Source organism: Anguilla rostrata, chromosome 12, assembly GCF_018555375.3.
Source record: "Anguilla rostrata isolate EN2019 chromosome 12, ASM1855537v3, whole genome shotgun sequence".
NCBI classification, from domain to species: Eukaryota; Metazoa; Chordata; class Actinopteri; order Anguilliformes; family Anguillidae; genus Anguilla; species Anguilla rostrata.
Window position 1 is genome coordinate 39,022,833 of NC_057944.1, and position 21,892 is coordinate 39,044,724.

Genomic DNA, 21,892 nt, shown 5'->3' on the forward strand with positions numbered 1-21,892 from the left:
ATGTTATGCGGCGCAGTAGCCTACTTTTGGTTATAGCCTGTCAACGTCTTGGATTTATAACGTGTGCTCTTCTGTTCTTTTCTTGCTTTAGTATTCGTTTTATAAAATGCCAAGCATTCGTGCTGGGACAGCATATTACGTAGGCTACCAAAACATTCAAACGGATTAATTCGGTTGCTGAATATTTTCTTCCGGATTTTCTTTGTTAGCCCGTTGTAATTGACTCAAAACGTTTGATACAGTTATGTGAGGTATGCGGTAGTTCTGCATAATTAACATTGGTGATACAGTACAAGCAAACTGGAAATCACCTTCCGCACTTTTTATCCGGGTAAAATAACAGGTTAATTCTAGTAATCTTCCCTTTAGCTTTTTCAGACTGCCGTAATTTTACTCAATTTCACTGCCATTTTTCAATTCCACGAAAAGACCAGGAAGACTATGGACTAATTTATGGTGCGTGGTTCGCATCTGGAGGGCACACCGCTGCTCGGCTAGCAGTAACTTCGAAGGAAAGCAAACGGTGGCTGTGCCACTACTAATTTACATTTTCACGCAAGTCCGAGTTTTCGTTCTATTTTTGTCATTTTGCGATTAGCCTATATGGAATTGACGACGAGAAAGTAATAAAACAGCAAATTGTTTACAACGTGTGCATGTTTTCTGCTGTTAATGAATGTGTTTGAGAGGATATATGAAAATCAATAAATACAAAAGTAACCTATAGTCATTGTTGGTAACCCGTTGTATATAAGTGGAATAAACCCCTCCGGGCTGTCCCGGTTATTAGAAAATAATGTAGGCTACTTCGGTGGTAGTATGGTGTTACAGAAGAAATCATATGACAGATGGACCGACGACAACGTCAGTGGGCTAATTTGCCTAATCTTCGCGGTACTTTAGACCCCGGTGGAAACGCAGACAACCATTGGCTGAAGGAACCTTTTAGTTCCTGGTAAAGTAGTTCCTGGGACTGAAAGTTCCGGGTAATTTTGGTGGAAACGCGGCTAAAGACTCTACTGTCCCCAGGAGGCCCTCCTGTTTTCAGAACTTAGGACACGTATTGAGAATAACTGGGAAAGAAATCTTTTTTTAAATTGTGTTTTTTTTTTTTTAAAGAAGCACTTGGCTCTTTAATGAATACTCTGATGTATTTTGGAAATATGAGGAGGATGTTTTTTTTGTTTGCTGCTTTTAATTGCTTTCAAATGGGAAAAAGGGGCTGGGTGCAGGCTGCTTTTTTTAACCCCTTAAGTGCTGATGCATGTGGTTTCTAAAATGTCTCTATGATAAGAGCGTAGAAGAACTTCTGCGAAATAGTAGGCAGCAAAGCTTAAACATTTCAATTGGACATTTTGCTTTACTTAGCCTGTTTGTTGCACTATGGAACTTATGAGCAGTCCGTCTTCTCATTTTTTTAAGGTATAAACAATGCTGTTGAATATGGACGGTGTCCAGATTTGTGAAAGCATATTAAAGATTTTCCATTGTTTTAATGAACAGCTTTTTATCTCATTGCTAATGGGACCTCTGGTGCTAATCCATTCGGCAAATCGAGACTGATCGTTAGCGAGCAGTATAACGTCGTGCTACGTACATATGAGATCCACTTTGGGCCGTGACCTGAAATTACTGAGTTTTTTTTTTTTTTTTTTTTTTTTTTTTTTTGAACACTTTCCTGCGACTTAATTTTGTCTTGAAATGCATGGGGGGGATGTCCTGTAATTATGAATCTCTTGTCATTTTAATGTAGGTTTTTTTTTTTTTGTGGCAGATGGTATTTTTACATTCAATTGTATAATTGACCGTAATAACTGTGCACGATGTTGCACTGGCCTTAATGTCGTTACTGCTGCCAGCTAGCCGGACCGGAAGTTTCTGGGGATTGTAAAATAGCTGGATGTCCCCCTCCTTCTCCTCCTCCTCCTCCTCCTCCTCCTTTTCCTGAAAAGCTGGGCTGCTAACCGGACTCCCCTTGGCCACACAAGGGCAGTTCCTGAGGTTCCCTGCCTGCGTTCCCTTTTTTTTTTTTTAGGAAACCTCCTTCAAAGGGGAACTCGAATCGGCAGCGGGGTGACGGGGGCTGGGCTGTAATCTCTGTGTCGATGCTGTCCTGCTGGTAGAGGGGCTGTCCTGCTGGTGGAGGGGCTGGGGGTTGTTCTGTCCGAACCGCCAGTGGAGGTGGCAGGCAGGACTTCCTTCTCCCTGGCCTGCCTGTCCCCCTTATCTCGTCAGTCCATGTCATATAAGTTTTTCAGTATCTGCTGAAATCTGCTGGTTTTTTTGTCTAGGATGTCCACCTCACAGGGTGCATAAGTACGTGCTTTTACTCAGAGTTTTGGTTTGGAAGGTCTGTTCTTACACTGGTCTCTTGTCACTTACGCAAACATTAATGCAGTAAAAGTTCAGTTTGTGTTCGCGTGTGCTTGTGTGTGTGTGCGTGTGATATGAAAGTATTGGCCCTTGAAGGCTAAACTGAAATTTCTTTGTGCCAAATGAGTGGCTAAATCTTGACATCAGAACAGCTGAAGGGCACGTCTCTGCAATCAGCTCTTGCGGTCAAGCTGTTTTACGAAATGGTAAACCTCACTTTAAGGAGGGGTGATTTCAGGCTAAGCCAGATGTAATTCATGTCATGATGAAGATAATTAACGGTTAGTCCTTTACGCTCAGGATTGACCTATCATTAGTCATTTCCAGTATAGGCCTCATATAGGTTTGAGTGGATTTTTTTTTTTACTATATATATATATATATATAGAAAGCAGCAGCACTGAAGGATTGCTGTTGTAATGGGGGAAAAAAACTCCCACAATTCCTTGTGATTAATGCGAAAGTTTAAAGGGGAGAAAAGAGCGACCGTTTCAGCGGGACGGGGGTCATTGTGTGCAAAAAATCAATTAAGCGCAGAAAGGTTGAGCCAACACGAGAAGAGCGGCAGGCCCCGCCCCCTCCCAGCGTGCGACTTTATAAATAACGGCAGCGACAATAAACACCGGGCCGAGAACTGACCCATCAATCCCGGGGGGTGTCAGCCGCGTGGGCGCGTCTGGAGCCGGCTCCGTCCCCCCTCCCCCGTCCGACCCCTCCCCTCGCTTAATGGACCCGGTTCCGAAGCAGGGGTCCTGTTCCCGTCACGGAAACTCTCCCATCATTTGACGTTTTTTTCCTCCGATTCGAGCGCGAAAGAAATTCGTCAAAATAGCACGAATTAAGCAAAGCTTACACCTTTAAAACTTTACATTTTGCGTTTTACTTATTTGTTGCAATTTATGGAATTTATGAGCGGTGGGAAGCAGGGGTGCGCGTCGTCGGGGAAGCGGGGGTGCGCGTCGTCGGGGAAGCGGGGATCCCGCACCCGTCACGGGGGATTCTCTGCGCCCCGTGACAATTTTTCGGAGGTGGCGCGAGAGCCAATGGGGGTTGCTCACGGGCTTATGACCGGGCCCTTCTGCGGGACGCTTTGGCCCTGAACGCAGATTAACGCGTTTAAGCCAGTGTTTGTCTTTTGGGTTCTTTCTTCCGTTTAATGACGCTTGCACAACTGTCGCTCAGCAAATACGAGTGCCGTTGTGCAACGTGTGGAGACCTGTGGATTGCAGAGCTCTGCCTGCCAGTTCTTCAGTCCTGCAGAGATATTGAGCTTTAAAGTCCTTATCAGTTCATTGGTTTTTATCACTTAGAAAAGTGGAATTTTCTAAAAAACTGGAATTGCAACCAGATTTTTAACTTTACGCACACGCGTAAAGACTGACAAATACAGCATCTGTTTGCATATTCACCTCGGTTTTGACAAAAATGTCACTAGTAATGGTCATGTCAGGATTTGCTGAAATGAATTATTAAAGTGAAAAGGAATCTGCATGCAATTCTTTTTTAAAGCTGTATGTGTAGCTGGGTCACCAAACTAAAGCTCTTGCCTGTGCAGTGGAGTGGAGAAATTATTCCTGGGAATCCCAGGTTTTTCGAAAGAACGCTCGACAACCACATCTCATGAACATTGCTTTTGATTTCACTGGGACACTGGTCTCACACCCCCCCACCCCCCCACCCCTCCACCACACAGCCACTGTTACACAAGGTCCCTGTTCCCAACTGGCCAATGATAGTGTGTGTCAGAGAGGGGGGCGTGGCCACACTTTTGACCTTTCACCCCGTGCCGCAGCATTCAGCAGTTGGATGTGGGGACCCGTGGGTGTATTGTGTGAATGAGCAGGTTTGGCGGGTTGGGAGCCCGTTGCCAAACGGCTGGGCCGCGTGTAACTCATTTACCAGCCCCGAGATTTAAATCTCCGCAGCCCTGCAGCGTCAACACAGCTGAGTTTTAACCCTTCGAAGGTGTGAGATCGCAACCGAGTGATTTAGAATGTTCTTAACCTGAGCATTCTGACGCTGATGTCACAATCACTGCTGCTAACTGAACGCAGTGGAGCTCTAGAACACTGACGGTTACCAAAGCTGTTTGCTAGAAATAGCAAAAAAAAAAACCACATGTCCATCATGAAAATCACTTTACTTGTCCTCCTAATGTTGTTGAAGCTGCTCTAAACTAGCATTCTTACCTATCTTCAAGGAGGCCCGTAGTCAAGCCTTGACTAAGGAGCGTAGCGACGTTTGGGCCTCAACAGGTTTCCACGGGAGCGATCTGGGGCTGAAATTTTACCCATTTAATCTGACCCTAATCAGCTTCCTCAGGGGAAAAAATCAGGGGCACTTATTCCCGTGTAATGTGCGCTGTGATCTGTTGTGTGAAGATGTGAGGGTTTTCTCAGCGGCCAGCCATGGAAAGCTGCAGCGTGCGCTAACTCTGCGGCAGATCTGAGAGGCCTTTTGGGGCTTCCTGAGTGCGTCTCCGCTGCTCCCGCCCGCTGTTTACTTTTCTCAGACCTGGCTTTTCTGATTGGCCACAGCTGCGGACCGTTGTCTGGGAAATACACACATCCGCACATCCGTTTCAACATGTTAGTGTTTGTTTGTGTGTACACGAACGTGCACGCACGCGCACATATCCACACACACACACACACACACACTCACTCACTCACTTGCATGCACTCACACACACAAACACACTTGCATGCACACACATACATTCTCTTACAAACACACACATTTGCATGTAAACACATACGCTCTCACAAACACACATACATACACGCATAATGTTATATTTCTGCATGTTTTTGCCGGTGTTGAGGACATGTGAAATGAAGTCTCTATGGTCTGGCAGGTTGTGGGGGTGTAGCAGTGACTTCTGGGGTTGTGTCAGCAGGTTGTGAAGGTACGACGGCAGGTTTCAGGGGTACAGTGGCAGGTTTTGGGGTGTAGCGGTAGCAGGTTTTGGGGTGTAGTGGTAACAGGTTTGGGGGTGTAGCGGCAGGTTTTGGGGTGTAGCAGTGGCAGGTTTTGGGGGTGTAGCGGCAGGTTTTGGGGTGTAGTAGCGGCAGGTTTTGGGGGTACAGTGGCAGGTTTTGGGGGTGTAGCGGCAGGTTGTTGGGGTGTAGCGGCAGGTTTTGGGGGTAGTAGCGCAGGTTTGGGACAGTGTTGGGTAGCGCAGGTTGTTGGGGTGTAGCGGCAGGTTTTGGGGGCAGGATGGAGGGACTCTGCTCTCTGCTGCTTTTCCCAGGGACCTAATAAAAGGCCTTCACTCGCTAATGAAACCCTCCTGAAGCGTCAGAGCCCTAATCTGCCTAGCAACACCCTCAGGCACAGCTCTGTACAACCATTGGTCGTTTTTTTTTTCTCCTCCAGTTGCCTCTCCTTATAGTGGAGATGGTGTGCACTCAAAACGTTTTCAGTCAACAGGTTATTAAATCCATTCTTTTTTGTGTGTCTTTGACAACGCATTCTACCGCTTGATGTGTGCGGACATTCTGTCGGATGAATTCGGCCACGTTGAAATTGGACGCATTCGTTTGCAGTGCTGTTTTTAATGTGCTAGGAGCACATCCTGGCGGGGTGGGGTGGGGGTGGACTTGGGGTGTGTGTGTGTGTGGGGTGGGGGGGGGTTGTGGGGGCACTGGGGGTGGTGTGTGGCGTTGTGTAAAGTCTCTCCCTCAGCACTGGCGTGAGCGATTGAAAGGTGCATGGTCCTGATTTTCCCGCCTCTGAATAGCCCTGAAGTGTGGGGTCCGTGCTCTGGATAAATACCCATGCATCAGAATAGAACAGCCCTCGCCCCCCCCCAGGCAAAGTGCCTGATTATTGTGGAGGCACCCCCACCCCCCAGGCCCTCAGTGGAAAAGTTGAGGTGTGCTCCTCAGTGGTACTGCCTGTGCTGATCAGGATGAGCCCGCCGCCTGGGGGGGCCAGGATCCTGACAGAAGAGACAAACTGTTCCAGCCCCCCCCCCCCCCCATCCAGCCCTCTCCACTTCTCTCTTTACTTCTCACTACACTTCTCTACCTCTCTCTACTTCTCTACCTCTACCCCTGTCTCTACCTCTCTCTCTCTCTCTCTCATTATAAATGTCAGAGTTTCCACTGTGGATAGGATGGGGGAAGGGGGGGGGGGGCAGTGGGGGTGGTCCCGGGGCGGAATCGGGGTCGGAGCAGTCCAGGCCGTCAGTAATATTCCAAGGGATTGCTTCCGTAATGTCCCCCCCCCTCCTCTCTCTCTTTTTGTTAGGCTGCCGTTCCACCCCCCTCATCCCTCAACCCCCCCCCCCGCCCACCACACTGTGACCCTCCTCGAGAGGCCCCCTCCACAGAGCGGAGCTGTTATTTTCCGTGTGTGTGTGTGTGTGTGGTGTGTGTGCAGGGTGGAACAGTGAGGGTATTTTGGAGGCAGGAGGGGGGGTCGGGTGGGATTTGGCAGTTCCTTTGATCAGTAAAGCATAAACAAGAGGGGGTTTGAAATGGGTGGCTTTGTGTGGGGGGAGAAGTGCTGACTCAATCTCTCGCTCTCTCTGTCTCTCACGCTCTCACACTCTTGCGCTCTCTCCCCCTCTCTCTCTCTCTCTCCCTCTTCGCCCTCTCTTCTCTCCTCTCCTCTCTCTCCTCTCTCTCCCCCTCCTCTCTCTCCCCCCCTCTCTCTGTCCTGGCACAGAGACAGGGAAACAGACAGGCGGACTGGAACTACCACAGAGGCTGAGAGTGAGAGCGAGGGGGGCACAGGCCCTGTGATTCTCTCTCTCCCTCTCTCGACCTGTCTGTCTGTCTCTCTCTCTCTCTGTCTCCTCTCTACCTCTCTCACTCTCTATCTATACCTCTCTCACTCTACCTCTCAATCTCTCTTTCTACCTTTCTTTTCCCCCTATCCCCCTCTCCCTCTCACACTGTCTCTCTCCCCCTCTCCCTCTCTCTCTCCCTATCCCCCTCTCCCTCTCACACTGTCTCTCTCCCCCTCTCCCTCTCTCTCCCTATCCCCCGCTCACACTGTCCCTCTCTCCCTCTCTCTCCCTATCCCCCTCTCCCCCTGGGATTCTGGGAAAGCTGTTTTCTGTCCAGCTGTCAGGCCGGACGTTGCCGGCGTTCAGACCTGCGGTGTTCAGGAGACAGCAGCAAGCTCCGCCCATCAGGAGTTAAGCACGGGGGCGGGGGGGGGGGGCGTAGCGCCTTAAAGCGGGTTAAACGGCCCGTGGCGTCAGGTGACGGGTCCGAGGGGGTCGTGTGGAGCGATTCAAATGGAGTGCCTTAATTTCCTCGGTGAGCGAAGCCTTTGCTCGCTGCTCGCTGCTCGCTGGCTGCCGGTCATGGTCACGTTTCCAGCAGCAGATTAAACCACGTGCTTTTTCCTCTCCCCCTCCCACCCCCCTCCAACCTCCCCTCTTTCTTTTCGAGTGGGGGGGGGGGGGGGAAGAGGAAAAATAAACCCATTCATTCTTTCGCTGGGGACCGTGCAGGAGCCCTCGAATCGAAATTCGTTTCGCGCCGCGGAGGGCGATCTGCAGCGCTCGAGCGTGGGCCCCGTGAGAAGCCCCCCACCCCTAACCCCCCCCACCCCCCAGCTCATTTGCATATGGGGAAAGGCCACTCTAAGAAGCAATAAAAGGGGGAAAAATAAATAAATAAAGGATGAATGGGCCGGCTCTGGGGCCGTAGCTCAGTCTGCGTCTTTGTGGCGCAGGTTAAGGCTTTGTGGATGTGGCGCCAGATCGTTAAAAAGAGTCTGACGCCACCACTGTGTCCCGTCCACTTCCAGGAACAGGGAGGGGGGGGGGGGAGAAAGGGGGGACCCCCTGCGTTGAGGCCTGGCGGTGACCTGCCGTGAGGGGGGGGTGGGGTGGGGTGGGTCGCCTGCCAGGGAGGGGTTTCCTGTATTAGCTTTCAGCCGCTCAATCGAGCAGCAAGAATCAACAAAGCGCTAATTACCAGCGCCTTCAGGGCGGACAGCCCAGCACAGCACGGCCTAGCCTAGCACAGCGCGACCTAGCACGGCACAGAGCAGCCCAGCACAGCACGGCCTAGCCTAGCACAGCACGACTAGCATGGCACAGAGCAGCCCAGCACAGCACGGCCTAGCCTAGCACAGCGCGCTAGCAGGCAAGAGCAGCCCAAGAGCACAGCACACGGCCTCAGCCTAGCACAGCACGAAGCCTGCAGGCAGGCAGCAGACGCAGCCGCTGAGAGGGCATGGCGGAGCAGCACGCGCCTAGCCTAGCACAGCGCGAGCTAGCACGGCACAGAGCAGCCCAGCACAGCACGGCCTAGCCTAGCACAGCACGAGCTAGCATGGCACAGAGCAGCCTAGCACAGCGCGACCTAGCACGGCACAAAGCAGCCCAGCACAGCGCGGCCTAGCCTAGCACAGCGCGACCTAGCACGGCACAGAGCAGCCTAGCACAGCGCGACCTAGCACAGCACAGAGCAGCCTAGCACAGCGTGACCTAGCCCAGCACAGTGCGGCCTAGCCTAGCACACTGCGATTTAGCACGGCACAGAGCAGCCTAGCACAGCGCAACCTAGCATGGCACAGAGCAGCCTAGCACAGTGCGGCCTAGCCTAGCGCAGCGCAGCCTAGCCTAACACAGCACTGCCTGGCCTAGCCTAGTGCAGCCCGGTGCAGCCTAGCACAGCCCAGCCTAGCCTACCCCGTAGTACTGCCTACCACAGAGCAGCGCGGCCTAGCCTAGCACAGCCCAGCCCGGCCCCCTCTGGGATGGCTGTGCGGTGGCACTGGGGGCGGTGCAGACGGCTTTAGGGGGAAAATGTGAGTTCTTCCCACACACGGCCTGCTTGTTAAAGAACGCTTTAATACAAAGGGTTAGCTTGTGGATTAGCTGTACGTTGTGTCGCACTGTATTTATTTATATATTTATTTGTTTAGTCACTATTTTAAGATCTCTAAGCTGCAAAGATATAAAAGAACATTGTAGGTGTTTGTGAGAAATCCTAGAGAGAGTGGGAGACAGAGAGAGAGTGAGAGTAAGAGTTTAAAGTCAGACGTCCTTGGTTTCGATTCCCCTGTTGTGGTTACCGTGGTTATCTGAATCTAGCGTGTGATGGATTGTATCCAAGAGGAGCAAACTACCTGATAAAAATGATTTATGGAGGAAGCTAAAGCCCTGAAAAGAGCAAACTGATAGAGCAAACTGCCCTGTGTGTGTGTGTGTGTGTGTGTGTGTGTGTGTGTGTGTGTGTGTGGTGTGCTGCTGGGTGTGGTGGTCGTGGTGTGCGTGCGTGTCGTGTGGGGGGCGTCGGCGCGTGTTCTCATGTCGGTGTGTGGGGGGGTGTTTAGAAACTCAGTGGTTTGAATTCATTTAGCAGGTCGGAGTATTCCGTCCTGACACTGCGAATCCTGACCACATGCGCTTAATAAGGAAGAAGGTTTCATGGTGCCTTACAGGGTTGCTTTTTCTGGGACGGAGGCAGAATTCCCAAAGCGGGGTAGCCATCATAAATTTGAAGAAAAAGCTCTTGGCTACGGGGTGGTCTATATTTAGCCAAGCGGACGAAAAAAAAACGGATTTGTGTTGAAGTGGCGCGGGCTGTAATTTGGGGAGAGTTGACGGGATGCCATGAGCAGTCTGGCGCACCCTCACGGCTGTGCCACTCTGCCCACTGGGGGGGGGGGGGGGGCAGGGGGGCTGGACGGGCTGGACAGGACAACCGGCTCAGTGCAGCATCAACCCCCTCAAACTCAGCTCAGCTATTTTGCCAAATCTGATGTTCTCTTCTTTAACTTTGCTTCATGATGTATTTGTTTAAAATGGTGAAATACGGATTTATTGTCCCGTTGTTGTAGTCTTGTTGGCATTTGGTTGTGGGGGTACTGTATGTATGAATTAGTGATGTTCACGTGAAGGGAAAGTGCCATGAGGCTTAGATTGAATGTCCCTTCTGTGGGAGTTGCACACTTCATTCTGCCATGATCTAGAATCTTCCATTTAGCGCGGGGCTGCTCAACCCTGTTCCTGGAGATCAGCTGTCCGGTAGGCTTTCATTTCAACCCAAACAAAGCCACACCCCATTCAACAGCTAGAGATCTGCATTGAGCTGCTAATTAGCAGAGTCAGGTGTGCCAAGTTAGCGTTGAAATGCAAAACTACAGGGCGGTAGAGGTTTGGGAACCGGACTGGGCAGCCCTGGTTCAGCGTGATTAGCTGTAATGCAAGTCCAGGAAAAGAAGTGCTGCCCGCGTTTAAAGCCGGTGTATTGGTACCTTGCCCTTTAATTTTCTTTTGGGAGTTGGGCCTGGTTTTTTGACGACGCGTCCTGTGTTTCTGGCTGACTGGAGTGTTATGTGCTGGAAGTTGACCTTTGACCTTTCTCTCCCCTTTCCCGTAGCCACCTGGACCAGACCACCACCTGGCAGGATCCCCGCAAGGCCGTGCTGCAGATGAGCCAGGCCTCCCCAGCCAGCCCTGCGAACGTGCAGCAGCAGCAGCAGAACATAATGAGCCCGGCCTCGGGTGAGTCACCCCACCCACCCCCACCCGTCATCCCATCCACCCCACCCATCATCCCCCTGCCCCACCACCCCCACCCATCCTCCCCACCCACCCACATCCATCCACCCATCCTCAAAAGCATTCAGTCTCCCCCTGACCCATCCCAAATCATTGCATCACACCCATCCCAAAATCATTCAGTCTCCCCCTGACCCGTCCCAAACTCATTTGCAACCGCCCATCCAAAAATCATTCAGTCTCCCCCTGACCCATCCCAAACTCATTTGCAACCCCCCATCCAAAAATCATTCAGTCTCCAGTAAGAATTTACCTGGACCCACCCTTACATCAATCTTACTCCATAATTTACCTGGACGCACCCTCACTGGGGATGACTCCCGCCCCACCCCCCCACCCTGGACCCATGTACAGTCCCACCTGATTCCCTGCTGGGCCATTAGAAGCCCCCGTTCCTCCCCAGTTTTCCCGGGCTGGGGGCACTTATTCGTTAGACAACAGGAAGAGCGCTCCTCATTTGATAAGGACATAGTGAACAAGTGCTCATTTATAAATGCTAATCCTATTTATTAACAATTCAATGCTGTCAGTTCAGGATATCAAATTCAGTTATATTCAGTCAGTTCAGGATATCAAATTCAGTTATATTCATTCATTGGGAAAAGGCCCATAGAGCATTGTGGGTATTTTTTAGGTCTGTGAATTTAATTTTGTTTGTTCCCTTGAGTGACTGAATTGCAGTGGAATGAGCCCCCCAGCCCTGACTGCTGGCCCTGCCCCCCCCCACCCCAGATTTAGCAGCAGTTAGGTATTATTTATGAGACGCCTCCCTGCTTACTGTCCCATGTGAAATGCACCTGGGGCGTGGTATGCATGAGGCAGAACGTGTCCTGGCCCGTCGGACATGCTTGGGGAGTGCCTGTTGTGGCAGTTCTGTCCCTAAACTCCACCCAACCCCCCCCCTCCCCCCCTGGACCCAGGAGCAGTGACTTATGTTTCTTTGGCCACGCCCACTGATATTCCTGATAATGGCGAGAACAGCCATCCACACAGGCCTGGTCCAGTCTCCAGGCATAGGATTAATCTCGTTAATAGGATTCATTTCTCGTTTATTTATATCTTAAGTGATACTGTTTTAGCTTAATGGTTCAGACAGATGTATAGTGCCTTTTGTACACATTAGATATTTCCAGATTATCTTTTAAAAATGTTTTTATTTATTTAATTATTTTATTTACCCGATTAATGAGGACATGCTGATTTTTCACACTTTAAAATGTCTCTGAGTCCCCTACTGTTTATCAGCTTTGCTGCTGAACATTCTCTTCTGTTGGACGCTGGAGTGCGTATGACCAACCCAAGCCCTCTGCCTGCGGTTGGTACTGCATGTTCAGGGTTTCAGGAATCAGTGTTTCCTGATTCATCAGGTTAAATCATCAGGAAGTTTAACATCCTTTCTTACAGAGACTTGTGCATTGTACACTTGTACGGGGGGAAAAAAAAAAGACAAATGTCCATCACTTGCCTGTGCAGCCTGTTTAACTGGTAGCCTGCTTCCTTGCTGGCTGCTGCCTGTGAAACTGTGTGGTTTTAAGAGAGAGAGAGAGAGCTGCAAGTTCCAATCCTCTTATCTGTTCGCCCTCAGGTCCTCTTCCCGAATGCTGGGAGCAGGCCATCACTCCGGAAGGAGAGATCTACTACATCAACCACAAGAACAAGACCACCTCGTGGCTGGACCCCCGGCTGGACCCACGCTACGGTGAGCAGGGTTCGCCCTCTGACCTCTGACCTCTGAACTCTGACCTCCCGGCTCCTTAAGAGGCCGCAAAGCACCGAAGGCCTGTTGCAGTCATTTATTGGCTCTGAAGAGCACAGCTGAGATGTCGTCATGTTCCGCGCTTCAGAAGTCTGCGTTCTCTGCGATTGTTGTTGTTCTCAAGCTAGGAGTTCTGATGTTGGCTCAGAGCTCACCTGCTGAGACGCATTTAATGGTTTTTCCCGAAAGTTGGACGGCCTCAGACGGGGCGTGTTTGGCAGCCGTTGCGTGTGTGTTAAAGTGCTTCAGTCCGGCTCCACTCCGAGGATCGCCAAATGTCTGTTCTACTCAGAACGCAGTGAGGTGATTATTACTCTGTCCCAGATTGCACAGTCTTGCCTTTTATGAACAGGCAGCTTCTGTCTTTTAGAAATTAAATGTATGCCTTCTTCAGGACTGATTGGGAAGCGCACACACACACACGCGTGCACATACACACACACACACACACACACACACACACACGATTGAGGTGTGCTGTGAACCTGTGTCGCTGGTTTGGGTGATGTTCCGCTCTGTAGGTGTGGCCTGACAGCCTCCACCCCCTCCTCAGGGGAGTAACCCCACCCCTCCAAATGCTGTACAGTTGCAGATGTCACAGCTGCGGATTTGGGGTTACTGATTTGACTCCTGGGTGGACACTGCAGTAGCTCTCCAACCTGAACTGTTAGCGTTTCTAACGGCGACGGAGGGTTCCACTTACGTCAGTATGAGTCACTCGCGCTCCGGAAAGTGGGCCCCCCCCCCTCCCCCCCCGTTGTGGGACGGTCCCGTGTCCTGTCTTTCGGCAAGAGAGCAGGGACTCAGCGGGACGGTATGCGCACAGTCACAGTGTGTGTGGGTGTGTGTGTCCGTGCGCGTGTGTGTGTCTGTGCGCGTGTGTGTGTGTGTCCGTGCGTGTGTGTGTCCGTGCGCGTGTGAGCGTCAGTCCCGAGTGTCAGTGTGTGTCTTAGTTTAGCCTTTAAGTGGTGGAGTCTTGATATCCAGACTAGCACTTCCCTGCACGTCCCACACACACTTATGCCTCTCTGTCCTCTGCCCTGGGTGAGATATATATATATATATATATATATAGGGTCTGAAAACCAGTGTTTCCCTGTCTGATCAGGAGAACTCATGAACTGGGGCGGGGGGTGGGGGGGGAGAAGATCCCCTCCCTGTGAATGGGGAGAACTGCAGGGATTATGGAGTCGGCAGCTGAGGGCTGGGGGGGGGGGTTGGGGGGGTTAAGCTCTTTGAAGATTTATTGGTGTTGAGCTCACAAGCCTGGTGGCCCCCTCATTTCTGCAACGAAGAACAGAACACAGAGAGAGAGAGAGAGAGATATGACATAAACACGCGTCCTGCACCACAAATAAAATTAGGTTTTCAGTGTTTGGTTTTTTTGGGGTTTTTTTTCGGGGTGGATACAATGTTTTATCAGTAGCCGTTTCTAACACCATCCTGCTTTTTATTTGATAATTATACTATTTTGACCTTCCTCCTTTGCCCAGCACAATCGACGTCATTGTCCAAATTGCCTGGGCTTGCCCTGTGGGTTGTATTGAGCGTTGTTAGGGTATCAGTCCGATGAAATGTTTTCAAAATCTGTTACGCAGAGAGAAAAAAAAATAGACAGATCGCATTTTATTAATGAACAAATCTCACCCCCCCCCTCCCCAAAACTGAAAGGTTTGAGCCCAAAGGGGGGGGCACCTTTTCCTAGCTTCTCCGCGATCTGGATCCCCAATCTAAAGCCAACAGCTGTGGTAATGGGGGCTAAATTGAGCTGGTGGGAGAAAAATAGCAGAGCGCCTTTAACTGAGACGGTGATTCTGGCTGGTCCCCCCTCACCCCCCACCCCCCACTCCCCACCCCCCTGCCCTGCCCCCCCCGCGCCCCTGCGTGAGGCCCAAAGCGGGGCCACTGGAGATCCAGACAAACCTGAGTCTGTGGCAGTCGCCTTTATCCCCAATTCAGCTTTTAATCTGTACCAGACCTTTTCACTTAAAGCACGGAGAGAGAGAGAGGGAGGGAGAGAGGGAGGAAGATGTGTGGGGAGAGAGGGAGGGTGGGAGAGAGAAAGAGTGAGAGACTTAGAGAGAGGTGGGGCAGGGAGAGGGAGAGGTGGGGGCAGGGAGAGGGGAAGGCTGAAGAGGAAGAAAGGGAGTTGGGAGGACGAGAAGAAAAGCAGACAAAATAATCCGGCGTCTCTCCTTTAAGATCCAAGGGGGAGGCGAGCAGGGAACAAGCAGAGGGTGTACTGGAGGTCAGTTAGGAAGGGGGCGGGGCTTTCCACAGAGAGCTCCGCCCCTCCGGCTTTGTCTGTTGTGCAAGGGGAAACTGAGGAAAAGCACTTTAGAAAACTAGGACTTTAAAAGCACACATGTGCACGCATACACACACTTGCCTGCGTGCATACACACAGTTTCTCTCTCTCACACACACACTCAAACACACACATACACACACTCCTACTCTCCCTCTTCCTCCCTTTCTCTCTCCTTTAATCACTCTCACACACACTCCTTCTTTCTGTCTTTCTCCTTTTCTTACTCTCTCTCTCACACAGACACACACACCTTTTTTATTTGCCCATAACAAAGCTCAGTGCAGTGTTTGTTTCCAAAAAAAGAAACAAAAGAAAACACACAAACAACTTGTGACCTGTAGGAAAAGCCCCCCCCCCCCCCCGATTTGGCAGTTTTACCAGAGATGTTGGCACCCAGGTGGCGAGTGCTGGATGATGTCACTCCTGTGTGGCCCTCATGTTTTCCCGGGGTGTGCCGAGCCGGGCCGGACTCCGCCACGGACCCCGTATTTACTGCTCTCACCATATCGCGGGGGGAGGTTAGGGTTAGGGTTAGGGTTAGGGTTAGGGTTGCCCCTCCTTTCTGCAAACCCACCTCGCTCCCCGCTCCCTACCTCCCTCTTTCGCTCACTCCCTCCCTCGCTCCACCGGGCTCTCAGGTAGAGAGCTGCCCCGTGGTGAACTCTCCACGGAGATGGAGTTTCCCTTGGATACGCTCTGCTTGTTGTTTGTGTATGTTGGTTGCCATGGTAGACTAGCACTGGCCTGGGACTGCGGAGGCCCCCCCCCCCAGTAATGGGGGCGTCGTGTTCCTGGTGATGGCGGCATTAGCGCTAAGACCGGAAGGGGCATTGCTTTAACCCCTCAAAGCCCGGGTTTTAACCAATCACCTGGACCCTCGGCAGGAAGGGGCATTGCTTTAAACCCTCAAAGCCCGGGTTTTAACCAATCACCTGGACCCTCGGGAGGAAGGGGCATTGCTTTAACCCTTCAAAGCCCGGGTTTTAACCAATCACCTGGACCCTCGGCAGGAAGGGGCATTGCTTTAACCCCTCAAAGCCCGGGTTTTAACCAATCACCTGGACCCTCGGCAGGAAGGGGCATTGCTTTAACCCCTCAAAGCCCGGGTTTTAACCAGTCCCCTGAATGACGTCGTGATTTCAGAACGCGGTGTATGGAAACGGGTGTTAGCCTTCGTCAGCGCTGCATGGAAACGGGTGTTAGCCTTGGTCAGTGCTGTATGGAAACGGGTGTTAGCCTTGGTCAGCGCTGATGGAACGGTGTTAGTGTAGCGCTGCATGGAACGGTGTTGTCGCGCTGCATGGAAACGGGTGTTAGCCTTGGTCAGTGCTGCATGGAAACGGGTGTTAGCCTTGGTCAGTGCTGTATGGAAACGGGTGTTAGCCTTGGTCAGTGCTGCATGGAAACGGGTGTTAGCCTTGGTCAGTGCTGTATGGAAACGGGTGTTAGCCTTGGTCAGCGCTGAACGTGTAGATGCGCGTCTGGTGTCTGGGAGGACGAGAGGCAGACGCGAGCTTAGCGTGTCCAATCACGTCTCTCCTCTCGACACGTCCAGTGAACCTCGCCCCGCCTGGACAGGGAGCTCTCTGCACAGGTAGCGACGCGTCTACACAGCGCTGAAGATGGCTGGCGGTGGTGGCGGTTGCTCGGGCTGTGTCACAGAGGAATAAGTCATACCAAAAAAAAAAAAAAGAGAAAACAACCCTATTGCATGTCATATGCTTTGAGGTGACAGGTGGTGGTTGGGGGGTGGGGGGTGGGGGGGGGTAGGAGTTAGGAGGGGGGAGGATCGTGTCGTGGGCGAGCGAGTCACCCGTCGGACAGGAAGTGCTGATGGGAATCGCTGATGCGGGGGCGGGTTGGCGGCGGGGCAGGGTGGGGTGAAACCGCCACCGCAGCAGTCTCTGTTTTGATTGGTTCCCGGCGCGGCAGACTGAACAGGCTTTCCTCTCCCGGTGGCCGTGTGCCAGCGGCCCCTGCGTAGCCCCGCCCAGGGTTCGGGCTCTGTTCCCACGGTAACGCCTGCAGGCTGCGCGCCATGCGCACATGCACGGGGGAACACGCCGTCGCACGTACGCCACGACGCCCCGCTCCGTGCACTCTGTGGCTCAAATGCGACCTGGTCCTCACGTGCACCGATTTATTCTGAATAAAACATTTCACTAAATATTCTCCGTGAATAATAATAATAGAAGCTGGTACTCTGGCGGTGGAATGAACCGATATTTCTGCAGACTTACGCGGACTAAACTCATCGTCGTTTTGCACGGATTTGGAAGGTTATGTTCGTAATTGGAGGTGTCAGATTCAATACCTAATCTTGTGTTCCAAACCTTATGACTGTGTTTTGCTCCTGTTGTGTGATATTCATGCCTCCTGCAATGCACTGTGCTACGCAGGCTGTCTAACAGTTCTCCTGTGGGAGAGCACTCTGGGCACCTGTCTGATTTGGTGGCTGTTGGCCTATTATTAATGCTATGAGACTTTGACTGCATTTGTATTGCTTGTTTGAAATTGCCGTTCAGAATTTGTGTTCAGGATTCTTAGTTGGCACCTACTACTTTAACATTGACTGTTAAAATTAGGCCGTGCATGAGGAAGTCCTGGATAATTACGTGACTCTGTCATAAGTCGTCGTGTTTGCAGCGACACGCATTCCGTAGGTGAGCCTTTGCGTAAGCCAGGCCTGGAGCGCTGAAATGCAGTCGCATAAAAACTCAGAACCCGTTGTAAAACCGAAAGCGTTGCATCGAGTGTTGAGGCGTTGCACGCACGCACGCACACACGCACACCACACACACACACACACACACACACACACGCACACACACACACACACACACACACACACCACCCACACACACACACACTCACACACACTCACACACACACACACACACACACACCGTGATTGCACAAGAGCGGGACGCCACGTTGGTGCTCGCCCCGAAACGGGATCATTACCTTCTTCCTGCTACGAAGCTAGCCGCCGCCGCCGCCGTTTTCTTTTTTTTTTTTTTCCTGAAACGTCCACCGAAACGAACGCCGCTTCAAAGGCTTGCCGGTCCCTGTTTGATTTGCGTTATCTGTGACACTCCCCGTCTTCAGTGCCTGCACCGCAGCAGCACTCTCTGAATGGGCTGCTCTCTGAGCAAACTTCCTGTGGGAGCAGAGATGCTTCGCTGATAAGTGGCCCGTAGTGTTGACACGCAGGGACATATCAGGTTTTACTGGAATGATTATTCTGCCCACGCGGTCGGAGTGGAGCGGAGCGGGGAGAGAGAGCTACTACATTTGGCCCGAGGCCTCGGGAGCGTAGCGCTCTCCGGTAACAGTACTTTCCGGCTATTTTAAGCCCCCCCCCCCCGCCTGGAAGTTAATTATTCCCGAGTACACGGCTAAACTCGGAGTCCTTGGGCTTTCACGGTCGTTTCCCCGTTCACAATGAGTCCATTCAGCGCGTTCCGATCCAGCGTTTTCTGCTTCTGCCGTTGAATATGCTTGTAGATTTTTTTTGTTTGTATATTAGCTGATGGAATCGCATTCTCCGGGTGAGTGGGGGCTCTTATTGGTGGGATGACAAATTTAGGCATTGTTTGCTTTGCACATTTTCTTGGTACGATGTGGTCCTTGCACAGTGGAGGAAAAAAAAACACGTGAAATGTTTATGGAGTTATTTCATAAGCAGTGAACCACCAAGAGAACATTTTGACACTTGTGTTTGAAGCGTGAAATGTGTAGGCCAACGGAGGGGAATGCTCTAAATGAATTTGTACTTTTTTTTTTCTCCTTGGTGCAGTTTTTGTAATATTTGTTTTAACAACATGGTGAAAAATAAGCATTTCTTAAAAAGGATATGTTCTCTCAGAAGCCTGTATCTCAAAGTGGGATTAGTGAGTAAGCTGGATAGACTGCACTGTGTAAAACCCAGAACTGCTCTGTTTACTTCAGTCCATGTTCCATATTTGGGAGGCTTTTCCGGGTTTTACTCGGTGCACACATCCAGTGATCCAGCTTTGTGTTACAGGCCGCAGCTCTGAGTCTTTGCTGCTGCGCAGGCCCTGTTCTGAGGCCTCAGTGAGAATGAGTGCTGCCGTGTGCTCCACGCGCGAGGAGCCGTCTGCATACGCGCCCTCTGGTGGCTGTACTGGGAATGACACCTCCCTTCTCCTCTCCTCTACAGCCCAGCAGAGGGTCAGCCAGAGCGTCCCGTTGAAGCCGCCCCCTGCCATGTCCTCCAGCCCCCAGGGAGGGGTCATGGGGGGCAACAACCAGATGAGGCTCCAGCAGCTGCAGATGGAGAAGGAGAGACTGAGGCTGAAGCACCAGGATCTCCTGAGACAGAGACCCCAAGTCAGTACCCTCAAACGTCCCACAAATGTCCCCCAAAAGTCCCTCAAACGTCCCTCAAATGTCCCTCAGACATCCCTCAAATGTCCCCCAAACATCCCTCAAACGTCCCTCAGAAGTCCCTCAAAAGTTCTGGGGTGTAGCCTGGTGTCCACAGAACAGAACACTGCACTTGCATCGTTTTAACCGGATTACTCATTCACAGTATAATGCGTTGCCCACAAAGACTGTCCCAAATCCATCCATTGGCTGCTCTAGCGTGTTTTCACGAGCACAGCGTTGATAACGATCGCAGCTGCTCACTTCCTAACTGCGTGACTGGCTACGAAAATTTTATTACTTAAAGAAAAACCAAGACTACCTCAAGAGCAACTCAAGAACAACGAGTTCCTCTGGACTGTCCTGACCGGGTTCCGTTTCGCTCGGGGCGCTTGTCTTGCGCCCGCCGACGGTGCCAGTAATTCCGGTGTGGCACGGGGCTGAATTGGCTTTGAAAGGTCGGCAGAAGTTTGCGGTTTGGCACCAGGGTCGGTCTCCGCCCCCGAGTGACACATCGTGGCCTGCGTTCGCTCTTATGTGAAAAGGCGTGTTTACATCCGCTCTGCTTATCAGTGCGGATAATCTAAGCCATAAAGTCCCCACGTCTGCAGAAACCGTGACTTTCGCAATCCCCCTTCGGCGAAAACCGCAGTGCGAGGAGGAAGGAGAAAATGGTTTTGATTTGTCTTTTTGAATTATTTTTTTTTAATAATCAGTCATTTTTGCTGTGTATTTATGCCGTGCCTTCTTGGCTTTTTGGCTAAAATGTGAGAGACGTAAGTGCCAAAATCCAGCATTTCAAAATGAGAGAAATTCTTAAGAAAACGGTTTCTCTTAACAACCAACAAAAACAAACAAAAATAAAAAACTCTAGATAGGCACGCTGTGTTCAGTTGCTCCGAACCAAGCCGACAAAGTGTTTTCATAAACCTTGCTTAAATTTTACATTCTTCATGAAACGCGTCACATCCCGCTTTTGTAAACAAAACAAACAAAAAAAAGCAGGAAACTAAATTTAATAGGTTGTGTTTGTGGCTGTCCACGTCTTTTTTGAAAGTGTCGTGTGCTGCTAAGAGGAGATGGGCGCTGGTCTCCCCTTTTTTCCTTCTGTAAAGCCAAGGCCAAGCTGAAGAAGAGGGGAGAAGATCATCATTCACACAACTATCCAGGGCTCAGCAGAAACACACACACATGTTGTTTTCCTGACTATTCGTTCATTATTATTTATTGTTTGATTAAAAAAATGTCTCTGATTTATCATCTCCATGTAGTTTAAGGTGCAGGGTCTATGACCTGTCTTATATAAACTAGCCCTTGACAGATTAAACCATGCCTTAAGTGTAAAATTTGGAAACGTTTGATGGCACTTTTTACAGAGACATCACAAAAGAAGACTATGTTAGGTGGTGGGTGCTGTAGCCTGTAGGTGACCAAATAGGCGACGGGAACAAATTTTTATAAAATAAGGCTTTAGGTTTGGATTTTTCAGTCATTGTGCAACTATTGTTCTGTGCCTGAACGGGGGTCAAAAGGCTCCTAGGAATATACCATGATGATGTGGCCTTCCGACATATCTTGAGTTTCTTTTTGACCTGTGGCTGCTAGGTGTGTCTTGGGTGTAATCCATTAGTCCTTCAACGTGCAAGATCACAAGAGTGTGATTAGAATGATGTAATTCTCACTGCTGATGTCATTTTCATTCTGTTGAAAGAAATGGAGTTCTAGAACAGAATTTATGGGGGGTGGGGGGGGAAGAAAAAAACATTCCAAAAAAACTTTCGGCTGGGTTGACATGACGTGTTGCTTTTTGTGCTTTAAGGAACTGGCTCTGAGGAACCAATTGCCCACCAGTATGGAGCAGGACGGGGGCACCCCGAACCCCGTCTCTTCCCCAGGCATGACCCAGGATGTCCGGACCATGACCACCAACAGCTCCGACCCCTTCCTGAACAGGTGAGCGGCAGACGGCGCTTCTGAAAACGCTGAGCTGTGCAGAAAGGAGAGAGAGAGGTGGAGTGAATTTTTACTGGCTTGGTCTGCTGTTGTGGGAGCGTTCCAGAGCATTGCATCACACAGAGAGAGGGAGAGAGATGGACCGATACGTAATGCGTGGACGGGAGGAAGCGACGGGGATGCGTTACAGGCGTCTGTGTTCCTTTCAGTCTCCTCTGCGAGCGTCTTTATCAGGAACACCGCGAACCCTGTTGGGGAATCTGTTGACGTCCTTTTTTTTTTTTCCCATGAGCGTGCTGCATACTGGTGGCGAGCGATCTCTGATAAACCAGCCTTCTGTGGCCAACTGACACGGAGGTTTTGTAAGAGGAAATGGAATGGGGGCACTTAGCGTCTGTGAGGTAAACAGTGGGCCTATCGATAAGCCCTAACGCTAAGCACATGGTTGTGACTCAGCCGGCTGGTCTGCTTCCAAGGAGAGCACTGCTTTATGTCGCCCCCTGGTGGCGAATTTTGGAAATGGAGAAGGGAACTGTATGAACATTACATTACATTCATTTGGCAGACACTTTTA

The 21,892-nt window shown here is 50.9% G+C and overlaps 1 protein-coding gene across 1 annotated transcript in view; it reads left to right on the plus strand.

The window, feature by feature from the left end:
• LOC135236579 (transcriptional coactivator YAP1-like) overlaps window positions 1–21,892 on the plus strand; it is a 41,163-nt gene that overhangs the window by 13,683 nt on the left and 5,588 nt on the right. Inside the window, exons 3-6 of the mRNA XM_064303037.1 lie at window positions 10,728–10,852; window positions 12,495–12,608; window positions 19,160–19,329; window positions 21,185–21,318. Coding sequence (XP_064159107.1) covers window positions 10,728–10,852; window positions 12,495–12,608; window positions 19,160–19,329; window positions 21,185–21,318 — 543 coding nt within the window. The remainder of the gene's footprint in view (window positions 1–10,727; window positions 10,853–12,494; window positions 12,609–19,159; window positions 19,330–21,184; window positions 21,319–21,892) is intronic.